At 39.5% G+C, this 23,125-nt stretch overlaps 1 protein-coding gene across 1 annotated transcript in view; it reads left to right on the top strand.

The window, feature by feature from the left end:
* The window catches only part of Ctf4 (Chromosome transmission fidelity 4), a 242,784-nt gene that overhangs the window by 95,762 nt on the left and 123,897 nt on the right, over nucleotides 1-23,125 (top strand). The window contains 3 exon segments of the mRNA XM_070098498.1: nucleotides 512-710; nucleotides 9,524-9,663; nucleotides 10,901-11,085. Of these exon segments, the coding sequence (XP_069954599.1) occupies nucleotides 512-710; nucleotides 9,524-9,663; nucleotides 10,901-11,085 (524 nt within the window).

Here is a 23,125-nt window from a genome sequence, read left to right as displayed (position 1 = left end):
AGAGGTCTCTGGACAGATATTTTGTGCGACAGGGGACCAGTGACTCTCAAGTTGTTCCCAGTGTCTTGAAAAAACAAAGGGAAGTAACCCCAGATAAGGACTTCGTACCTGAAGTCCTAATGGATGGAGATTCTCCTTCCAAACACTAGTGTACACTTTCCTCCTATCCCCTCTTCCCGTCTTCCATCCACCCAGAAGTCTTCAGTAAAGGTAAGTGTAATGTTGTTATTATTTTTTATATGTATGTACTTGATTTCTCATTGTTTTCAGTATGTAAATCTTTATTTAATTTGAAAAAAAAAAATATTTTATTTTAATATTTTTGGGTGTCGGGAACGGTTTAATTTTATTTCCTTTATTTCTTATGGGGAAAATGGTTTCGCCATTCGGCAGACTCTCTGGAACGGATTAATCACGAAACTCGGGGGTCCAATGTATACGTTTGGACCATTTAAGGGTTAACCACTTGCTCAATATTTTTACTTGTTTTTTTCCTCTCTATAATTCTCAGGTTAATGGAGGCACTGAGAGTGGAGCACAAAATGGAGATCTCGGTAAAGATAACTTTCCACCGCTGGACATTGATATGGAGGACGAGGACGATGGCGAGTTTTCCATTTCCAAGATAAAATCTCAGCTGGGATTTGCTGATGATGAGGAAGGCACCTTTCTTGGAGTTCCCAAGGATAGCACATTCAAGGAAGACTCGGGTAAGACAAACAAAAAATGACATATACAGAAAGATCTGTAAACCTCCTCTGTTTAGTGTGATTTTGTGAATGCAATTGAAAAATACATCCAAACCAGGGAACAGGTAAGGTTTAAACCCACCGCAAGTGAATCTTTCAACTCGCAGGCCTGTGTGTTAACCACTTGGCCAGCTGGCTGTGATAAGCTTCACCCAACTAGCTATATTTCTATACATTGTAAGGAGGTTAGACAGGGGTCACACTAGAATTTATTTGCAACTGCATTACTAGGATTTCATGATTCATGTAGTACATCCAAAATTGAATAAAACATAGTAGTGTAGGACCCCCATGTGCGTGGGGGATATGTGGATACTGAAGCCGTGGATACTTGCAGACACTATATACAAGTCCTATATATACCTATTATAAAGTTTAATTGATAAATTATGCACAATAATTGGGAGTATTATCACTTGTTCAGTGATGGTCAGCACTTCATGACTTCTCTTAGTCTTTCAACAAACTCAACATATCTCAGTTAACTTCACATCACTGGATCAGTTTACAGTATTAATACATACTTAAAATTGTACTATTGTAAATTGTACTAATAGTAATATTTTTGCTACCCCTGTATAGTAAATTATACTGATTGTAATATTGTTTACTGCCTCTCTCTCTCTCTTATAATAATTCATAGCTAAAATTTACCAATCAATAACCTGTATCTAATGTAAGCATTAGTAGTAGTCTGCCCAAAATGCACTGCATGCTTGTGGCTTTGACTCACGAAATCGTAATGACGGAGAGTGGTTAGTGCGTTGGTCTGGAGTTTTATGACTGATCGTGGGTTCTAACCCCGCCTGTGGTATGGTTTGCTAGTGGCTTTCTTTGTGCTTAACAGTATTTAATTACATGTAACTACATTTGGTATACTACACAAAGAAAGAAATTTTCTTTGTTTACTATGAAGATCTTCCCACGTGCTGTTCAATTTTGGATTCGCCTTTTAAATCACATTTACAAAAAATTTTGCTTTGTAGAGAAGGTTTATGGGAGAGATGACTGTGCTGTAGTTTTATGTAGAGTATTGTTACAGGTGTATGGGGAAGGTTCCTTTGAACTAAGTTGTGGATGTTAGTGTAACTGACTTTGATGTGACAGGACAGGTTAAGACCTGGGGAAGACAGTAGATGGGTCAGGTGAGGAAAAAAAAGACAGTAGATGGGTCAGATGAAGAGAAAGACAGTAGATGGGTCAGATGAAGAGAAAGACAGTAGATGGGTCAGGTGAGGAAGAAAAACAGTAGATGGGCCAGGTGAAGAGAAAGACAGTAGATGGGTCAGATGAAGAGAAAGACAGTAGATGGGTCAGATGAAGAGAAAGACAGTAGATAGGTCAGATGAAGAGAAAGACAGTAGATGGGCCAGGTGAAGAGAAAGACAGTAGATGGGTCAGGTGAAGAGAAAGACAGTAGATGGGTCAGGTGAAGAGAAAGACAGTAGATGGGTCAGGTGAAGAGAAAGACAGTAGATGGGTCAGGTGAAGAGAAAGACAGTAGATGGGTCAGGTGAAGAGAAAGACAGTAGATGGGTCAGGTGAAGAGAAAGATAGTAGATGGGTCAGGTGAAGAGAAAGACAGTAGATGGGTCAGGTGAAGAGAAAGACAGTAGATGGGTCAGGTGAAGAGAAAGACAGTAGATGGGTCAGGTGAAGAGAAAGACAGTAGATGGGTCAGGTGAAGAGAAAGACAGTAGATGGGTCAGGTGAAGAGAAAGACAGCAGATGGGTCAGGTGAAGAGACAGTAGACAGGTCAGGTGAGGAGACAGACAATAGACAGGTCAGGTGAGGCGACAGACAATAGACAGGTCAGGTGAGAAGACAGACAATAGACAGGTCAGGTGAGGAGACAGACCATAGACAGGTCAAGTGAGGAGACAGACCATAGACAGGTCAGGTGAGTAGACAGACAATAGACAGATAAGGTGAGGAGACAGACAAGAGACAGATCAGGTGAAGAGACAGACAATAGATAGATCAGGTGAGGAGACAGATACTAGAGAGGTCAGGTGACGAGACAGACAATAGACAGATCAGGTGAGGAGACAGACAATAGACAGATCAGTTGAGGAGACAGATAATAGACAGGTCAGATGAGGAGACAGACAATAGGTAGGTCAGGTGAGGAGACAGGCAATAGACAGGTCAAGCACAGCCCCCAAAAAATCAACGTTGTTTTTTTTTCCAATTTCTTGGTTAATAAAGAACAAAAAGGCACAATACCGTGACTGGAACAGTACACACACAACACACACAGGAGAGAGGAGCTCATGACAATTTTTCAGTCCAACTTGGCCATTTACAAGTGACTTGTAAATGTCCAAGTTGGACTGAAATGTTATCATGAGTTTTTCTGCCCTAGGTGTGGGTTATTTGTGTACAGTGGACCCCCGGTTAACAATATTTTTTTCACTCCAGAAGTATGTTCAGGTGCCAGTACTGACCGAATTTGTTCCCATAAGGAATACTGTGAAGTAGATTAGTCCATTTCAGACCCCCAAACATACACGTACAAATGCACTTACATAAATACACTTACATAATTGGTCGCATTCGGAGGTGAACGTTATGCGGGGGGCCACTGTACTGTTTTTTTTTTTTTTTTTCAACAAGTCGGCCATCTCCCACCGAGGCAGGGTGACCCCAAGAAGAAAGAAAATCCTCAGAAAGAAAATACTTCATCATTCAACACTTTCACCTCTCTCACACATAATCACTGTTTTTGCAGAGGCGCCCAGATACAACAGTTTAGAAGCATATTCAGTGGACCCCGAGTTTTGGCAGCCTCGACTTTTGTGAAATTCGACCTTCATCGAGTATCTTTTTTTTTTTTGGAAAAATTTGGCCTCGAGTTTCGTGAAAAGACTCGTGTTTCAGCAACCGTCCAGTACCCGTCCGCCTGTCACCGCGCACACCAAGCCAGTCTCCCACGCCATTCACGCTCAGTGTGCCATTGTTTACCAACACGTGACCATCACCCCGCGGGTTCATACAATACATTTCATAATAATAGATTGTTTTTTGTGTGTGCAACTGCTAAATAAGTCATCATGGACCCAAGGAAAGCTAGTGCAAGCCCTTTGGTAAATAAAGTGAGTGACGGGGATGTTTAAGAGTTGGTGGAGGACCACAGGGAAGAGCTAACCACTGACGAACTGCAAGAGCTTCAACTGGAACAGCATCAGACCACAGCCGAGGAACTTGCTCAGAGGAGGAGGAAGAGGGAGTGGATGAGGTGCCTTCTTCAGTGATTAAGGACATGTGTGGAATGTGGAATGAGTTGCAAAGTTTTGTTGAAAAGTATCATCCTGACCAAGCTGAAACAAGCCATATCTGCAACATGTACAATGACAGTGTTGTGTCCCACTTCAGGGAAATCTTAAAGAAATGCCAGAAAAAGACCTCTCTGGACAGATATTGTGTGCGACAGGGGTCCAGTGACTCTCAAGTTGTTCCCAGTGGCATTAAAAGAAGAAGGGAAGTAACCCCAGATAAGGACTTGCTACCTACAGTCCTAAAGGAAAGAGATTCTCCTTCCAAACAATAGTGTACACCTTCCTCCTATCCCCTTCTCCCGTCTTCCATCCACATAGAAGTCTTCAGTAAAGGCAAGTATAATGTTATTATTATTTTTTAAATGCATATACTTGATTTCTGATTGTTTTCATTATTTTTTTTTTTTCAACAAGTCGGCCATCTCCCACCGAGGCAGGGTGACCCAAAAAAGAAAGAAAATCCCCGAAAAGAAAATACTTTCATCATCATTCAACACTTTCACCACACTCGCACATTATCACTGTTTTTGCAGAGGTGCTCAGAATACAACAGTTTAGAAGCATACACATATAAAGATACACAACATATCCCTCCAAACTGCCAATATCCCAGACCCCTCCTTTAAAGTGCAGGCACTTTTCATTATGTAAATCTTTATTTAATTTGAAAAACAATATTTTATTTTAATATTTTTGGGTGTCTGGAACAGATTAATTTTATTTCCATTATTTCTTATGGGGAAAATGGTTTCGAGTTTTGTGAATTTCGACCTTCGGCAGGCTCTCTGGAACGGATTAATCACGAAACTCGGGGGGGGTCCACTGTACATATAACATATCCCTCCAAACTGCCAATATCCCAAACCCCTCCTTTAAAGTGCAGGCATTGTATTTCCCATTTCCAGTACTCAAGTCTGGCTATATAAAAATAACCTGTACCCCATTATCCCTTCGCTAAATATTACCCTTCTTACACTCCAACAGCTCGTTAGGTCCCAAAAACCATTCATCTCCATTCGCTCCTATCTAACACGCCCACACATGCTTGCTGGAAGTCTAAGCCCCTCGTCCACCAAACCTCCTTTACCCCCTCCCTCCAACCTTTTTGAGGATGACCCCTACCCCACCTTCCTTCCCCTCCGTATTTATATGCTCTCCAATCTACTTTGTTCCTTTCTCTCTAAATGACCAAACCACCTCAACAACCCCTCTTCAGCCCTCTGACTAATACTTGTAGTAACTCCAAACCTCCTAATTTCCACACTCCACATTTCCACACTCTCATTTATAAACTGTAATCATGAATGTTTGGTCATGGTTTAGGCCGTCCCAATAGTTAACTCTCTCAGGGTCGGCAGGCCCTCTCGTAAACTTGTTCTCAGGGTTGGAAATATTTCGAAAAAAAAAAAATCTCATGAAATGATAGAGAATCTTTTCCCGATCATAATGACACCAAAAGTATGAAATTTGATGGAAAACTTGCAGAATTATGCTCTCGCGAAGTTAGTGATCTCGACGATTTTGTGCATCAGCGATTTCACCAACTTTAAGCCCTATTTTCGGCCAATTCCGATGTACCAGTCAACAAAAATCATAACTATTTTGCTAGAACTCCATTTCTTCTATCGAATGAGTACAAGAAACCACCCATTTACCGATTTCAACTATCCAATAAAGTGGTCAGAAATTGGCAATTTTGCCAATTTCACACAAATTTTCAAAGATGCCAATTTCCAAATAGGGTCCAGAATAAACAAGACAGACATTCCTGGCACTAAAATAACATTTTTTCTGTTCATTGGTCACATCCCCAGGCCCCTCTTACATTTCTTTTGCTTTCCACTTTGAAATTTTATTCTCACAAAAAAATGGAAGATTTACTGTTATGCAGACTACTGCATTAGTGTAGAAATGGTATAAATAATATCAGCGCACTTGTGAAAGAATATTAGACTCACCAGTTGATGTGTATTGGATGCGTGGCATGATCTGTTTACTTTTGAACTTTGGCAGAAATCGAACATTTCTGCTACTTTGAGCTCAAATTAAAGGCTACTTTTCATTGTGATACCAATCAAAATCATCTCAATTTCTGTAATATATCTTCCATTTTATAAAATGAGACCAGGAAAACTAGAATGCAACTATAAATAGCATATGAAAATACACTGCAAATTCGCTGTTTTAAACCAAAAACACAGTACGAGTTTTTTTTTTTTCTCATTATGTACTTTGTGCTGCAGGATTTTTTTTTATACTGTGCACACTGACCACATAGACCCATTCTTTCATATGTAAGCCTACTAGCTCTCTCTCGCTAGATTTGAAAGCACGAGAATTTGTGTGTACTAGTACGGCATCAACCCTGAAAGGGTTGAAGAAGATCTAGTAAAAATTCAGAAAACAGAACAAGGGGAGACCAACCCAGCCTTAGAAAAAAATTCCAAATATCGACTATTTCAGTATTTTAAAGTCGTCTGTATTTCAGGTCACTAGTATGTCTTCCATTCTCTCAGTTGACACCAAGAAAGGCCCAGTAAAAATGAAAACCACTAGATGCTTAAAAAGTTCATGTTTTAACCCAAACAAAGTCAGAGGTTAGCTCTTCCCATCATGCACTACATGGGGCAGCTCTTCCCATCATGCACTACATGGGGCAGCTGTTCCCATCATGCACTACATGGGGCAGCTGTTCCTATCATGCACTACATGGGGCAGCTGTTCCCATCATGCACTACATGGGGCAGCTGTTCCCATCATGCACTACATGGGGCAGCTGTTCCCATCATGCACTACATGGGGCAGCTGTTCCCATCATGCACTACATGGGGCAGCTGTTCCCATCATGCACTACATGGGGCAGCTGTTTCCATCATGCACTACATGGGGCAGCTGTTCCCATCATGTACTACATGGGGCAGTTGTTCCCATCATGCACTACATGGGGCAGCTGTTCCCATCATGTACTACATGGGGCAGTTGTTCCCATCATGCACTACATGGGGCATTCATCTACAATCCTGTCTGACACTGGATCTTGGGATCTTAATACTTGGGAATTCTTTGCTTGCCTAACCTTTGGGCACGACCTACTTCCACATTGGTCACGACTGCTGCACCTCTCCTGCCTACGGTATATAGGCTACTTCTCTGCAGATATGCTGTATTCTTTTCAAGATTGATGGACTGACCACATTGACTCAAGACTGAGGGACTTATTACCTCAAATTACTCCTGTTCTTCACCATTCTCCTTTGTATTGGACTGATGAAGCCACTGTGTGGCGAAACGTTTCCTCAGTAAAGATACCCAAGAGTTGCACATGTGTCAACGTGTTGGTTCTCTGAACCATTCATCTACAACTTCTCTTCCGAATCATAAGAACATAAGAAAGGAGGAACACTGCAGCAGGCCTGTTGGCCCATACTAGGCAGGTCCTTTACAATCCATCCCACTAATAGAATATTTGCCCAACCCAATTTTCAATGCTACCCAAGCAATAAGCTTCGATAATTCTATTTACTCACATGCAGGTCCCACTCAAATCCAACCCCTCTCAGTCGTGTATTTACCCAACCTAAATTTGAAACTACCCAAGGTTCTTGCATCAATAACCCAAAAGCACAGTGTAATCAGCAAAGAGCAACTGTGACAACTCCCACTTTGTGTTAGATTCTTTATCTTTTAACTCCACACCTTTTGCCAACACCTGCGCATTCACTTCTCTTACCACCCCATCTATAAATATATTAAACAGCCATGGTGACATCATACTGGAAATAAATGGTATAAAATACCGACACACTGGAAATATAAACACATATTCATTATAATGTGATCCTTTATTGACAATGTTTCACCCACACACTGGGCTTTATCAAGTCACAAACAGGTCTACCTGGGTGGAAGGTACTTAAGTATTTATTGGATGATGTTAGGTTGAGAATGCTGGGTTAGGTGGAGAAAGCTGCATGTGACAATCTACCGAGTAGGGTTATAGAGTCTAATACCTTGGGTAGCTTGGAAGAGAGATTTGATAAGTATAAGTGGATCTTCTGCACTGTTCCTTCATTCTCATGTTCTTATGTGAGATAGCGATGAAGAAGTTTCTCGGCAAGGGGTTCAGCTGTGTTATAGAAGCCGTTGTTCTGGTTGAAGTTGTTGGATATAGAGATAAGTGACGATTCCAGGATTCTTCGGTATTGAGTGTTGTCTTCTCTGGCAATAAGTCTTGCGTTTCTGTAGTTGAGCAAATGGTTTTGTGAATTTTGGTGTTGAACACAGGCATTCCTTGAATCGTCATATCTGCCTGCGTACTGGTGTTCTGAAATACGTGTTTGAAGGTCTCTTGATGTTTTGCCCACGTATAATTTGCTGCAGTCATTACAAGGAATTATGTATAACCCTGCAGAGGATGGAAGCTTGTCCTGTCTATTACTGGTAATGTCCTTGATGGTCGTGGTTCTGGAGGTAGGTACTTGGAATGAGGTATTGGAAAAGATGTTGAAAACGTGTTTGGCAATGGAGTTGGTAGGGAGGATTATGTATCTCTTCTCTGCAGTGTCTCATCTGGGTGTGTTGAAGATGTTTAATGCCCTTCATCTGCAGTCTCTGATGAAGTGGCAAGGATAGTGAAGTTTGGAAAACACTTGTTCAGTTATAGTGCATTCTTCCTCAAGGAACTCATTGCTGCAGGTTCTGAGTGCATGCAGGAAAAGCCTGTAGTTACACCACGTTTAGTTTTGGTGTCGTGATGAGAGTAGAAGTGGAGAAGATCGTGATGGCTGGTAGGTTTTCGATAGACTTTAAAATGAAGTTCATGGTCAGGTTTGCAGAGAAGAATATCAAGGAAAGGAAGAGTGTTGTCGACTTCTTCTTCTAGTGTGAACTGGATTGAGGGCTCGACCTGGTTGAGCTTGTGTTGGAGAGCTTGAACGTTGAAGCATCTGGGAATTATGCTGAGAATGTTGTCAACATAACGGAGCCAGGTGACAGACGAGGGAATAATGGTGGGAAAATGCTCGGCTTCCAGATGTTCCATGTATCCATCGCTATCCCACATAAGAACATGAGAATAGAGGAACACTGCAGAAGGTCTACTCATATACTTATCCAATCTCTCTTCCAAGCTACCCAAGGTACTAGACTATAACCCTACTCAGTAGATTGTCACATGCAGAATTCTCCACCTGACTCCATCCTATAAATACTCACATACCTTCCACCCAGGTAGATTTGTTTGTGACTTGATAAAGCCAACTGTGTGGGCAAAACTTTGTCAATAAAGGATCACATTATACTGCATGTGTGTTTATATTTCCACTGTGACATCACACATCCTTGTCTAAGGCCTACTTTTACTGGGAAATAATCTCCTTCTCTCCTACATACTCTAACCCGAGCCTCACTATCCTCATAAAACTCTTCACTGCTAAAACTATTTTGTTATAATTGGTTACCTGAAAAATCATTAATGTTTGCAATTTAACTCCTAGAGCATAAAGACGTGGATGATGATGCTGCAAGTGTGGTGACCACGAGTATAGCTCCGCCAGTGCCTGTGGTGAAGTTACCCGAGATACAGAAGCCTTTCCAGCCTGGCATGTCCCCAGAGCACCTCAATGACAGATATATGGTTAGTGCCTCTCCTTCATGGCTGTTGTCTGGCATGTGATCAGTAACATCAGTTTCTCTTTATTTTTATTTTCTGGGATACTCTAATGTGATCTATCATGGAGCAGACCTTAGCTTTGATATTTATCATTTTTTTTCTTAACACATTGGCTGTCTCCTACCAAGGCAGGGTAACCAAAAAAAGTAGAAACAAAAGTTTTCTTTATTTTACATTTAATAATTTATACGGGAGAAAGGGGTACTGTCCCCTTACGACTCACATGGTTTTAAACATTGCAGGGAGGAGGAGGAGGAGGAGGAGGAGATGGTGGAGGAGGAGGAGGAGATGGTGGAGGAGGAGGAGGAGATGGTGGAGGAGGAGGAGGAGATGGTGGAGGAGGAGGAGGAGGAGATGGTGGAGGAGGAGATGGTGGAGGAGGAGATGGAGGTGGTGGAGATGGAGATGGAGGAGGTGGAGATGATGGAGATGGAGATGGAGGAGGTGGAGATGGAGGAGGTGGAGATGGTGGAGGTGGAGATGGAGATGGTGGAGGTGGAGATGGAGATGGTGGAGGTGGAGATGGAGATGGAGATGGTGGAGGTGGAGATGGAGGAGGAGGAGGAGATGGTGGTGGTGGTGGGAGGCATTTGAAATGGCCAGATTCAGAGGAGTGTGTCATGTGAATATTGTGCAAAGAATTTGGAGTGCAGCAATAAGAAGATGGGAGTTATGGAAGATAGTGTGTGTGGGCGTGTTAGATCAGGTGAGCAGAGATAGGTGGGTTGAGAGATTTGACATGCTGGAGTAGGGGCAAGGTAACATTTATGAAGGGATTTAGGGAAAACAGTGTCCTGGAGGTGGGAAGTACAGTGCCAGCACACTGAAAGAGGGGTGATTTGTGCTGTTGGGAGGGTCATCTGAATTGTGATGTGTTAGCACACTTCTGGCAAGACTACTATTGAATGATTGATAGTGAATGTTTCCTTACTTAGATCATCATTCCTTGTGGGAGATGACTCATCTGGTTACAAAAAATTATTGTAATTAGTGAAGAAGAAAAAGGCACAATACCATGACTGGAATAATACACAAATAACCCACACATAGGAGAGAGAGAGAGGCTTGTGACAATGTTTTGGTTCAACTTGGATCAAAATGTCATCATAAGCTTCTCTCTCCTGTGTGTGTGTTATTTGTGTATTGTAATTAATGTATAATGTATACAGAATTTTTTGTACAATGGGTTTCTTTCTTTCAGCTGTGGAACAATGTGGGCATCGTGCGGCAGTACTCTAGTGAGGACGAAAATAGCATTGACATAGAGTTCCATGACACTTCAGTGCACCACTCCCTGCACTTTAACAACAGTGTTGGTCACTCCATGGCAGCACTCTCAACACATGCACTGGCTCTTGCTTGTGAGTCCAGTGAAGACCAACCTAGGTATGTCATCCATTGCTTACACACTCAACACAAGCACTAGCCCCATGCTCCCAGCATTTTAGTCACCTCTTACACATGCATGGCTTATGGAGGAAGGATTCTTCTCCACTCATCCATGGAGATACAGATAATATGTCTGTAAATACAGTGGAACCTTTCCTTATGAGTTTAATTCGTTCATTGACCTTGCTCGCATCTGGATTTGCTCCTTTGCAGAATCAGTTGTACTAGTGTAAATTAATTGAAATGGAATTAATCCATTTCAGTGGAATTTCAGGCACGACAAGATACTTCAATAATTTCCCTAATATCAACTCTGTGGCTTATTTATCTATCAGAATTCATCTAATATGACATAAACAATACGGATACCATAGAAACATGATATATACACTAGAATGAATAAAATTCATGTCATTACGTATGTGGCTAGTGGTGGTGACAGCGGCCATTGTTGTTGTTACCAGGGTACAACAAGGTTGTTTTCAAGGTACAAGGTCTGCCACTGCTGCTTCATGTTGTCTGCCACTGCTGCTTCATGTTGTCTGCTACTGCTACCTCATGATGCCTGCTCCCACTTTTGCTAGCTTGTTGATGAGCTTTCCAGTATGTAAAGCTTGAGGGGCAGTGCCAGTGAACAGATATTGGATGGTGACATCATTTGTTTATTCTTGAGCATCGCCAAAGAATTGAACATTTCTGCTACTTTGAGCTCAATTTCAAGGTACTTTTCATTGTGAAACCAATCAAAATCATGTCTATTTCTATTGTATATTTTCCATTCTATCAAATGAGACCAAAAAAACGAGAATACAACCATAAAAACCATACGAAAATATACTGCTAAGGGGAGGCTAATGGCTGAGAAGTGAACTCCGTTATGTGTGGTCCGATTTCTTTCATTTTTGGTGTACGTTAAGCATCTTTCCATCATACATTACCCAAGTTTCAGTAAGATAGTCCAACAAACAACCGAGATAAAATTACCTAGATCAAGAGCAAGAGCCCCTCACCAGCGTCAAGGAACCTCCCTTGAGGCCCGCTCACATCTGGAAGCAAAAAATTGACCGAACTACTGCTCGTATCTGGAAAAACTTGCACATGGATGCACTCGTAAGTAGAGGTTCCACTGTATTTCCATAGATAATTGACCCAGCAGACCACTTTATTCCCACCATCTTCTTGAACCCTTACCTTAACTTTTTCAGTGTTGGTCCTGTTGTTCAACGGCTTTGAAGCCATTGGTCCCATAGTATGATGTCATGAGCTCAGCTCACTCGGGTAAGTTGTGATCAGTAAATTTGGGCCTAGATATGAGAGAATGGCTCTGTGGAAAGTATGCACCATATAAAAAAAAATCCTGAAGCATGCAGTGTATACGTAATGAGAAAAAAATGACCGTGTTTTTGGATTAAAACAGTGACTTTGCAGTGTATTTTTGTATGTCGTTTATTTATTTATTTATTTGAACATGATACAGAGAAGTGCAAAGGAATACAGTTATTAAAGTGCAACATGCCAAAGCCCCTTGTATGCAGAGCATTATGGGCAGACTTAAAATTAACTTAAGATTAACTAAGCAATGATATATTCAGTGGTAAAAACATTATTGTTATACAGATAACAATTTAGCACAAATGAGTATTACAAAGACAGGTCATATGGTCATTTACTGTGTTGCTGTGCATTCAGTAGAATGGAGTATTTTGTTAGGTAATGTAATTAAAAAATAACAAAGTTTGATTGGGTCACAGGTTAGACATTTATGAGATACAATAATGAGAAACATTTATGAGATACAATTAGTCAGTATTCATTTAGTTGTGGGTGAGTAAGTGATTTTTGAGAAGAAACTTGAATTTATAAACAGACAGTGTTTCTTTTATATTCACAGGTAATGAATTCCAGATTTTAGGGCCTTGTATGTGCATTGAGTTTTTGCATAGCGTGAGATGGACACGAGGAACATCAAAGAGTGATCTGTGTCTTGTGTTATGGTCATGTGTTCTGTTGAGTTGGTAAGGAGACATTTGAGGGGAGGGTTTATATCAGAGCTAAGTGTTCTATGTATGTAGTAGGTGCAGTAATAAGTATGGATGTTTTGTATTGTGAGTAGGTTTAGAGTTTTGAATATTGGTGGAGTGCGCTGCCTGTAGTGGGAATTTGTTATCATTCTGACTGCAGCCTTTTGTTGGGTAATTAATGGTCTGAGATGGTTTATTGTTGTTGAGCCCCATGCACAAATTCCATAGGTGAGATAGGGGTAAATAAGTGAGTGATATAGGGCCAGGAGGGCTGACTGTGGAACATAGTACCGTATCTTCGATAGTATGCCTATGGTCTTGGAAATTTTTTTGGAAATTTGTTGTATATGTGTTTGAAATTTGAGTCTATTATCAAGGCAGATTCCTAAGAATTTTCCCTCTGTGTGTTTTGTGATAGGTGATCCGTTTATCATTATGTTAAGAGGGACATCTGTAGCTCTGTTACCAAACTGAATGAAGTAGGTTTTGTCAATGTTTAGAGTGAGTTTGTTAGTCCTCATCCAGGTAGATATTTTCTGTAATTCGGTATTTACAATATTGGCTAGCGTGACTGGGCTCGGGTGAGAGAAGACGTATGTAGTGTCATCTGCACATAGTGTGGGTTTGAGTAGTTGCGATGCATTTGGTAGGTCATTTATGTACAGGAAGGCCCCGCTTTACGGCGTTTCACTTTACGGCGTTCCGCTAATACGGACATTTCAAATTATGACCAAAACTCACTATACGGCTCCCCCCACCTGACTTTCTAATACGGTCACCGTGCCCCACCCTGTTTGTTTACATTCTCCATGAGCTCAGTAAGCACTAAGTCTCTCCATTTTGTCTGGAAACTCCAAAATTTCAAATGTTTTTAAAAGTTATTTCATATTTTATATATACTCTGATAATTATACTTATGTATACCTGTACCTAAATAAACTTACATACATCGAGTCATTTAAATGTCGTATATTACGTTAATATACACATTTTCATTAATCCATCCATGATATTTTTTTCAAAATTATATAATAAACACGATGCATAACATATAAATAAGATAAATACACCCCACAGTAGAATAAATAAACAAATGTGAGATGTCGTAGCAGACGACTTGCACAAGTGGTGATAATAACAATACTGAGTCTCATTAAATGTCGTATATTACGGTAATATACACATTTTCATTAATCCATCCATGATATTTTTTTCAAAATTATATAATAAACACGATACATAACATAAAAAGATGATAAATACACCCCACAATAGAATAAATAAACATAAATATAAGATGTGGGAGCCACATAACTTGTACAAGTGACGCCAAGAATAACATTTTCTCTAATCTAACATAAGAGTAAATGTGTTACTGGGGGTAACTGTAGAAAATTATTCCTTTCGTATGTATGTAAGTAAGTTTATTCAGGTATACACAAATACAGTTACATAGATTATCATACATAACAACATACGTGTAGAGAACCTAGGATAACCCAAAAAAGTCAGTGTGACTTATTTCCATTGCCTTCACTCAGAGCTTCATTTCTTCTCAAAATGATGTTACATGAGAATGGGAGTGTTCTTCTTTATTAATTCTACCGTATCAATGTAGAGACAACCTGTACACAATGTAACTTGTACACAAACCAGACGTGTACACTTCGTTTGTTTACAAAACTTACCTTCGCCTGGTTTGTTTACATAACTGCGCCTGCCCCCTCTCATGTATTCATTCTTTCTCTCTCTCATTTATTCGTTTTATCTCATTTACTTACTCCTGACCCTACATTAAGACTACAAATATTTTAAGGTAAGTAATGAGTGAACTGTATATACATTTTATCGCTCTGGGATGCTTAAATATCATAGAATAGTATGTGTGGGTGGGGTGGCCTGGTGAGGCTATTACAATACATACCACACTTGATTTCTTACAATAAATACTACTTGTCTCACCCTAGATTAAGACTATAAATATTTTAAGGTAAGTAATGAGTGCACTATGTGTGTATTGTACCTTTTTATTGTTTTTTGATGCCTGGTTCTATTGCTAACTTAATATATGTTAGTGTAAACTTGTTATCTAGTGTTTGTATGCATTTATAAGTGGAAAAAAAGGGTGTTCCACTTTACGGCGATTTCCGCTTTACGGCGGTAGCCTGGAACCTAACCCGCCGTATAAGTGGGGCCTTCCTGTATATGAGAAAGAGAAGAGGGCCTAGGACACTTCCCTGTGGGACACCAACTGTAATTGACTGTGTGGAAGAGTGTGCCCCATTTGTGTACACATATTGGCTTCTGTTGCCGAGGTATGACTTTAGTTAGTTGAGGGAGTGCCCTCTTATACCATAGTGCGACAATTTTATGTGGAGCAAGTCATGGTCAACTGTATCAAAAGCTTAACGTAAGTCTATGAAGATCCCCAGTGGGACTTCTTTTTTCTCTATTGCTGTGTATATATGCTCTAGCATGTGTATAATAGCATCATTAGTATTTGTATTAGGCCTGAACCCAAATTGACACTGGTTGAGTATGTTGTGGGAGATGAGGTAGGAATAGATTTGCTTATGAATTAATTTTTTGAAGATTTTAGAGAGAGGGTGTAAGTTGGATATTGGCCTATAGTTATTCAAGTCTGTTTGGTCTCCTCCTTTATGGATCGGGGTGACCCTTGCTATTTTGAGAACTGTAAGGAAGGTAGAGGATTCAATGGATTTGTTAAAGAGTGTTGCAATGATTGGTGATAGCACTTGAGATGCTTTTTTGTATAAAAGGGTGGTAAGGTATTTAAATCTCCTGTCTTGTTTTTTAGTGTGTTGATGATAAGGGAGACTTCAGCTGGGTTAGTCAGAGCTAGGAACAGTGTGTTCGGGTAGTTGCCAGTGAGGTAGCCATTGGGTGGGGTATCTGAGCTTGGAATTTTATTGGCAAGGAGAAAAAATCATTGAGTCTGTTTGCTGTTTCAGTTGGTGGGAGTTGGGGTTCATCTGGTTTAGTTAATTCAGTTTCTGATAGGGTTTTCCAGATCTTTTTGTATCACCTCGTAAGTTGGATAATCTGTTCTCATAATACAATTTTTTAGCCCTTCTTATCAGGCTGGTTAGGATTGACGAGTAACGTTTTGTTTGGTCTCTGGTTATGTGACCCATTCTGTACTGTTTTTTGTGTAGGTGCTTTGTATTTATGGATTTGAGGATGCTGGGTGTTAGCCAGGGACTGTTCAGTCTCTTAGCGGTCATCTGTTTAGTTTTTTTAGGGCAGTGCTTGTTATAGAGGTATTGGGTCTTTTTTAGAAAATTATTAATACATTCGTCAATATCTGTATAGATTTCTAGCTCAGTGTGTCAGTCAATGTTTGTTACTGCTGTTGTGAAGTTATTAATGGCTGCCTCATTGTGAAGTCTGAAAGTGACTTAAGTAGTGTCTTGGGGTAATTTGCCAAGGTTTGTGATGAGGAAGGTAGGGTAGTGGTCTGTGGTATTATCTGTGATTGTGCCTGATTTTAAAGGGGATATGGTGTTGGTCCAGATGTGGTCTAGTAGGGAAACACTAGTCTCTGTAACTCTTGTAGGTTTTGTTACTGTTGGTAGCAACATGCAGTTACTCATTGTGTTTGTGAATTCAGTAATGTGTGGGTCCTGGTCTTGCAGGAGATTTATATTGAAGTCACCTGAGAGTAGTAAGTGATCTTTGTTCATGCGTGCATCAGTTATTATACTTCCTAGGTCTTCACTAAAACGGCTAATGTTTGACTGTGGTACTCTGTAGATGTTTATCACTGTGAGGTTTTTGTAGGTATTTGGATTTGAATTTAGGTATTATATATTCACCACGTTCATCCCTTGTGCAAGTATTAGTGATACATTCTAGTTGGTCTGAGTAGTATATAGCTGTGCCACCCCCTTGTTGATCTGGCCTACAGTTGTGTATGGCTGTGTAACCAGGTATGGCATAGACATCTGTAATATCAGGCTTTAACCTGGTTTCGGTGAGAGTAATGATGGATATACTGGAATGCAGGGAATTTAGTACTGCTGTGAGGTCATCGTAATGTTTACTTAAAGATCTGATATTGTAGTTAAAGATAGTTATGTTGTTGTTGACTATGAGAAGTGCCTTTGATTGTTCTGCAGTGTAGTAATTACAGTAACTGTTTGATTCATTTAAGTCATTCAATAAGAGGTTGGTATCAGGATCAATGCTTGTAATCATAAGATTTATAGTGAATCTATAGTTAGAATTAAGTATAAGACAAAGTAAATATTCTAAAGCTATAAAATAGCACCTTAATTATTTTAACAAATGTAAAAATTTGAGCTAAGGTAGTTCTTTAAAGCTAAAATAAAGGAGACAATATAAAGGGACTAAAGAAATTTGTGGTGTACAAATAAAGTGGTAATCAAATATATGAGCTAGAGAAGATAATGGCAAAATAGTGAACTTATTACACTTTAGCACCTGAGAACAGCACCTTGATTATTTTAACAATTGTGAATATATGAACTAAGGTTGTTATGTAAAGCTATAATAAAGCTAAAATAAAGGAGAAAATATATAAGGGACCAAATTAAATAATGGTAAACAAATTTAAATTGACAGATGGTCACTATGATACAATATTGATTTGGGAGTAAGATCTGATTTGTTATATATAATAAGTTGAGCAATTTATTGTATTATAAAAAGTAAAAATAATATGAGGTAGTTGGTAGTAGCTAGCAAAAGATAGTTTTGTGCCTTGAACAATAATGTAATTGAAATACAGGTCCGCCATCACAAATCCGGCAATCAGTTATTCGGTTCCTTCAGTTATTCGGCACTAATTTTGGTTAGCATAATTTCAAATTTCCAGGGTCGCCACACCAACCTGGTACTGTTTGGTGCCGCTACTTGCTGCATAAGTCATTCTAATTTCTTTTTCTCCATGTATTGTTTTAATCTGTTTAATTTTAGCCCTAGCCATGGTTCCAATGAATAAAAGCAATGCTTCTCATTATGTAAAGCACCTACACAGTACATTATCCATTAAAGATAAGGTGGCTTTGAAGCCACTGTCGGTTGTCATGAGCTCAGTCTCATGAAGCAGGAGAATATGCTTTATTATTACACTAATATCAACACTACAGCTTATTTGCCTATCACAATTGATCTAATATGACATAAGAAACAATATGAATAACATAAAACGTGTTAAATACTCCAGAATAAATAATATTTGGCATAACACTGAGCAGTTCGACAGAGTTATGAAGAGGATATGGTATACAAACACCATTCTCCTATCCCTGTCTTGGGGCTTATATTAGAGAAAACGGAGTGTAGCACAGGGCTAACTGTGATATACACTCGTACTGCGCCATAAACCTGAAACAAAAATGTTATTTTCTCTATAGATTATCTCACACAGCAGCATATTTGTAGAGAACCTAGGATAACCCAAAAAAAGTCAACATGGCTTATTTTTAGTACCTGGCTTGGGTTAGCCATATATGATTTTTGGTAAATATTCGATTCCCAGCCAGGGTAGAAACATTAGACGTGTTTCTTTACACCTGTTGTTTATGTTTACCCATCAGTAAATGGGTACCTGGGTGTTAGTCGACTAGTGTGGGTGTTATCCTGGGACACTGACCTAATTTTCTTGAAATACTCTGCATAACAAGCGGCTTTCTATATAGCAGTATGTCACTGATGTCAGCTAGGCCTGTATACCTTGTACATGTACTTGTAGTAAATAAAGATATTATTATTATTATTATTATTATTATTATTATTATTATTACTAAAAAGAATAAGAAGAAGAAGAATTGTCAAAGTGGGAAGTCTGAATGTGCATGGATGTTGTGCAAATGATCAGAAAGAGATGATTGTGGATGTTATGAATGAGAAGAAACTGGATGTCCTGGCTTTAAGTGAAACAAAGCTGAATGGGGTGGGAGAGTTTCAACGGAGAGGAATAAATGGGATTAGGTCAGGGGTTTCAAATAGAGTTAGAGCTAAAGAAGGAGTAGCAATAATGTTGAAGGATAAGCTATGGCAGGAAAAGAGGGACTACAAATGTATAAATTCAAGGATTATGTGGAGTAAAATAAAGATTGGATGTGAAAAGTGGGTTATAGTAAGCGTGTATGCACCTGGAGAAGAGAGAAGTGTAGAGGAGAGAGAGAGATTCTAGGAAATGTTGAGTGAATGCGTGGGGAGTTTTGAATCAAGTGTGAGAGTAATGGTGGTTGGGGATTTCAATGCTAAAGTGGGTAAAAATGTTATAGAGGGAGTAGTAGGTAAATTTGGGATGCCAGGGGTAAATGTAAATGGGGAGCCTTTAATTGAGCTATGTGTAGAAAGAGATTTGGTAATAAGTAATACATATTTTATGAAAGAGGATAAATAAATATACAAGGTATGATGTAGCACGTAATGAAAGTACAGTGGACCCCCGGTTAACGATATTTTTTCACTCCAGAAGTATGTTCAGGTGCCAGTACTGACCGAATTTGTTCCCATAAGAAATATTGTAAAGTAGATTAGTCCATTTCAGACCCCCAAACATACACGTACAAACGCATTTATTCACTCCAGAAGTATGTTCAGGTGCCAGTACTGACCGAATTTGTTCCCATAAGAAATATTGTAAAGTAGATTAGTCCATTTCAGACCCCCAAACATACACGTACAAACGCACTTACATAAATACACTAACATAATTGGTCGCATTCGGAGGTAATCGTTATGCGGGGGTCCACTGTAGTTTGTTAGATTATGTATTGGTGGATAAAAGGTTGATGGGTAGGCTCCAGGATGTACATGTTTATAGAGGGGCAACGGATATATCGGATCATTATTTAGTTGTAGCTACAGTTAGAGTAAGAGGTAGATGGGAAAAGAGGAAGGTGGCAACAACAAGTAAGAGGGAGGTGAAAGTGTATAAACTAAGGGAGGAGGAAGTTCGGGCGAGATATAAGCGACTATTGGCAGAAAGGTGGGCTAGTGCAAAGATGAGTAGTGGGGGGGTTGAAGAGGGTTGGAATAGTTTTAAAAATGCAGTATTAGAATGTGGGGCAGAAGTTTGTGGTTATAGGAGGGTGGGGGCAGGAGGAAAGAGGAGTGATTGGTGGAATGATGAAGTAAAGGGTGTGATAAAAGAGAAAAAGGTAGCTTACGAGAGGTTTTTACAAAGCAGAAGTGTTATAAGAAGAGCAGAGTATATGGAAAGTAAAAGAAAGGTAAAGAGAGTGGTGAGAGAGTGCAAAAGGAGAGCAGATGAAAGAGTGGGAGAGGCACTGTCAAGAAATTTTAATAAAAATAAGAAAAAATTTTGGAGTGAGTTAAACAAGTTAAGAAAGCCTAGGGAAAGTATGGATTTGTCAGTTAAAAACAGAGTAGGGGAGTTAGTAGATGGGGAGATGGAGGTATTAGGTAGATGGCAAGAATATTTTGAGGAACTTTTAAATGTTGAGGAAGAAAGGGAGGCGGTAATTTCATGCACTGGCCAGGGAGGTATACCATCTTTTAGGAGTGAAGAAGAGCAGAATGTAAGTGTGGTGGAGATACGTGAGGCATTACGTAGAATGAAAGGGGATAAAGCAGCTGGAACTGATGGGATCATGACAGAAATGTTAAAAGCAGGGGGGGATATAGTGTTGGAGTGGTTGGTACTTTTGTTTAATAAATGTATGAAAGAGGGGAAGGTACCTAGGGATTGGCGGAGAGCATGTTTAGTCCCTTTATATAAAGGGAAAGGGGACAAAAGAGATTGTAAAAATTATAGAGGAATAAGTTTACTGAGTATACCAGGAAAAGTATACGGTAGGGTTATAATTGAAAGAATTAGAGGTAAGAGAGAATGTAGGATTGCGGATGAACAGGGAGGCTTCAGAGTGGGTAGGGGATGTGTAGATCAAGTGTTTACATTGAACCATATATGTGAACAGTATTTAGATAAAGGTAGGGAAGTTTTTATTGCATTTATGAATTTAGAACAGGCATATGATAGAGTGGATAGAGGAGCAATGTGGCAGATGTTGCAAGTATATGGAATAGGTGGTAAGTTACTAAATGCTGTAAAGAGCTTTTATGAGGATAGTGAGGCTCAGGCTAGGGTATGTAGAAGAGAGGGAGAATACTTCCCGGTAAAAGTAGGTCTTAGACAGGGATGTGTAATGTCACCATGGTTGTTTAATATATTTATAGATGGGGTTGTAAAAGAAGTAAATGCTAGGGTGTTCGGGAGAGGGGTGGGATTAAATTATGGGGAATCAAATTCAAAATGGGAATTGACACAGTTACTTTTTGCTGATGATACTGTGCTTATGGGAGATTCTAAAGAAAAATTGCAAAGGTTAGTGGATGAGTTTGAGAATGTGTGTAAAGGTAGAAAGTTGAAAGTGAACATAGAAAAAAGTAAGGTGATGAGGGTATCAAATGATTTAGATAAAGAAAAATTGGATATCAAATTGGGGAGGAGGAGTATGGAAAAAGTGAATGTTTTCAGATACTTGGGAGTTGACGTGTCGGCAGATGGATTTATGAAGGATGAGGTTAATCATAGAATTGATGAGGGAAAAAAGGTGAGTGGTGCGTTGAGGTATATTTGGAGTAAAAAAACATTATCTATGGAGGCAAAGAAGGGAATGTATAAAAGTATAGTAGTACCAACACTCTTATATGGATGTGAAGCTTGGGTGGTAAATGCAGCAGCGAGGAGACGGTTGGAGGCAGTGGAGATGTCCTGTTTAAGGGCAATGTGTGGTGTAAATATTATGCAGAAAATTCGGAGTGTGGAAATTAGGAGAAGGTGTGGAGTTAATAAAAGCATTAGTCAGAGGGCAGAAGAGGGGTTGTTGAGGTGGTTTGGTCATTTAGAGAGAATGGATCAAAGTAGAATGACATGGAAAGCATATAAATCTATAGGGGAAGGAAGGAGGGGTAGGGGTCGTCCTTGAAAGGGTTGGAAAGAGGGGATAAAGGAGGTTTTGTGGGCAAGGGGCTTGGACTTTCAGCAAGCGTGCATGAGCGTGTTAGATAGGAGTGAATGGAGACGAATGATACTTGGGACCTGACGATCTGTTGGAGTGTGAGCAGGGTAATATTTAGTGAAGGGATTCAGGGAAACCGGTTATGTTCATATAGTCGGACTTGAGTCCTGGAAATGGGAAGTACAATGCCTGCACTTTAAAGGAGGGGTTTGGGATATTGACAGTTTGGAGGGATATGTTGTTTATCTTTATACGTATATGCTTCTAAGCTGTTGTATTCTGAGCACCTCTGCAAAAGCAGTGATAATGTGTGAGTGTGGTGAAAGTGTTGAATGATGATGAAAGTATTTTCTTTTTGGGGATTTTCTTTCTTTTTTGGGTCACCCTGCCTCGGTGGGAGACGGCCGACTTGTTGAAAAAAAAAAAAGAAAAAAAATTATTATATATTATTATTATTATATATTATTATTATTATTATTATTATTTTCTCAGTTGTTTGTTGGGTTATCTTATTCAAATTTGGGCAATGTGTGATGGAAAGATACTTCTTCACGTACACCAAAAATGAAAGAAATCAGTCCATAAATAGCGGAGTTCACTTCTCAGCCATTAGCGGCTGCTTAGCAGTATATTTTTGTCTGGTTGTTATGGTTATATTCTCATTTTTTCGGTCTCATTTGATAGAATGAAAGATATATTACAGAAATAGATATGATTTTGAATGCTTTCATGAAGAAAAGTACCTTGAAATTGCGCTCACAGTAGCGAAAATGTTCTATTCTTTAGCGAAGCTCAAGAGTAAACAAATGCCATCACCGTCCAATACCTGTCTGCCTGCCAGTCTAAATTCCAGTATGGAGTCAAGAATGGATTGACATTATTTATACAATTATTACAATAATGCAGCAGTCTGCATAACAGTAAATCTTCTATTTTTTTTTTGTTTTTTTGTGAATAAAAATTCCAAATGAAAAGCAAGAGTAATATAAGAGGGGCCTGTAGCCGTGACTAATGAACAAAGAAAATGTTTTTTTA

Source organism: Cherax quadricarinatus, chromosome 62 (genome assembly GCF_038502225.1).
Source record: "Cherax quadricarinatus isolate ZL_2023a chromosome 62, ASM3850222v1, whole genome shotgun sequence".
Taxonomy (NCBI): domain Eukaryota; kingdom Metazoa; phylum Arthropoda; class Malacostraca; order Decapoda; family Parastacidae; genus Cherax; species Cherax quadricarinatus.
This window is presented reverse-complemented; position numbering and strand designations above follow the sequence as displayed.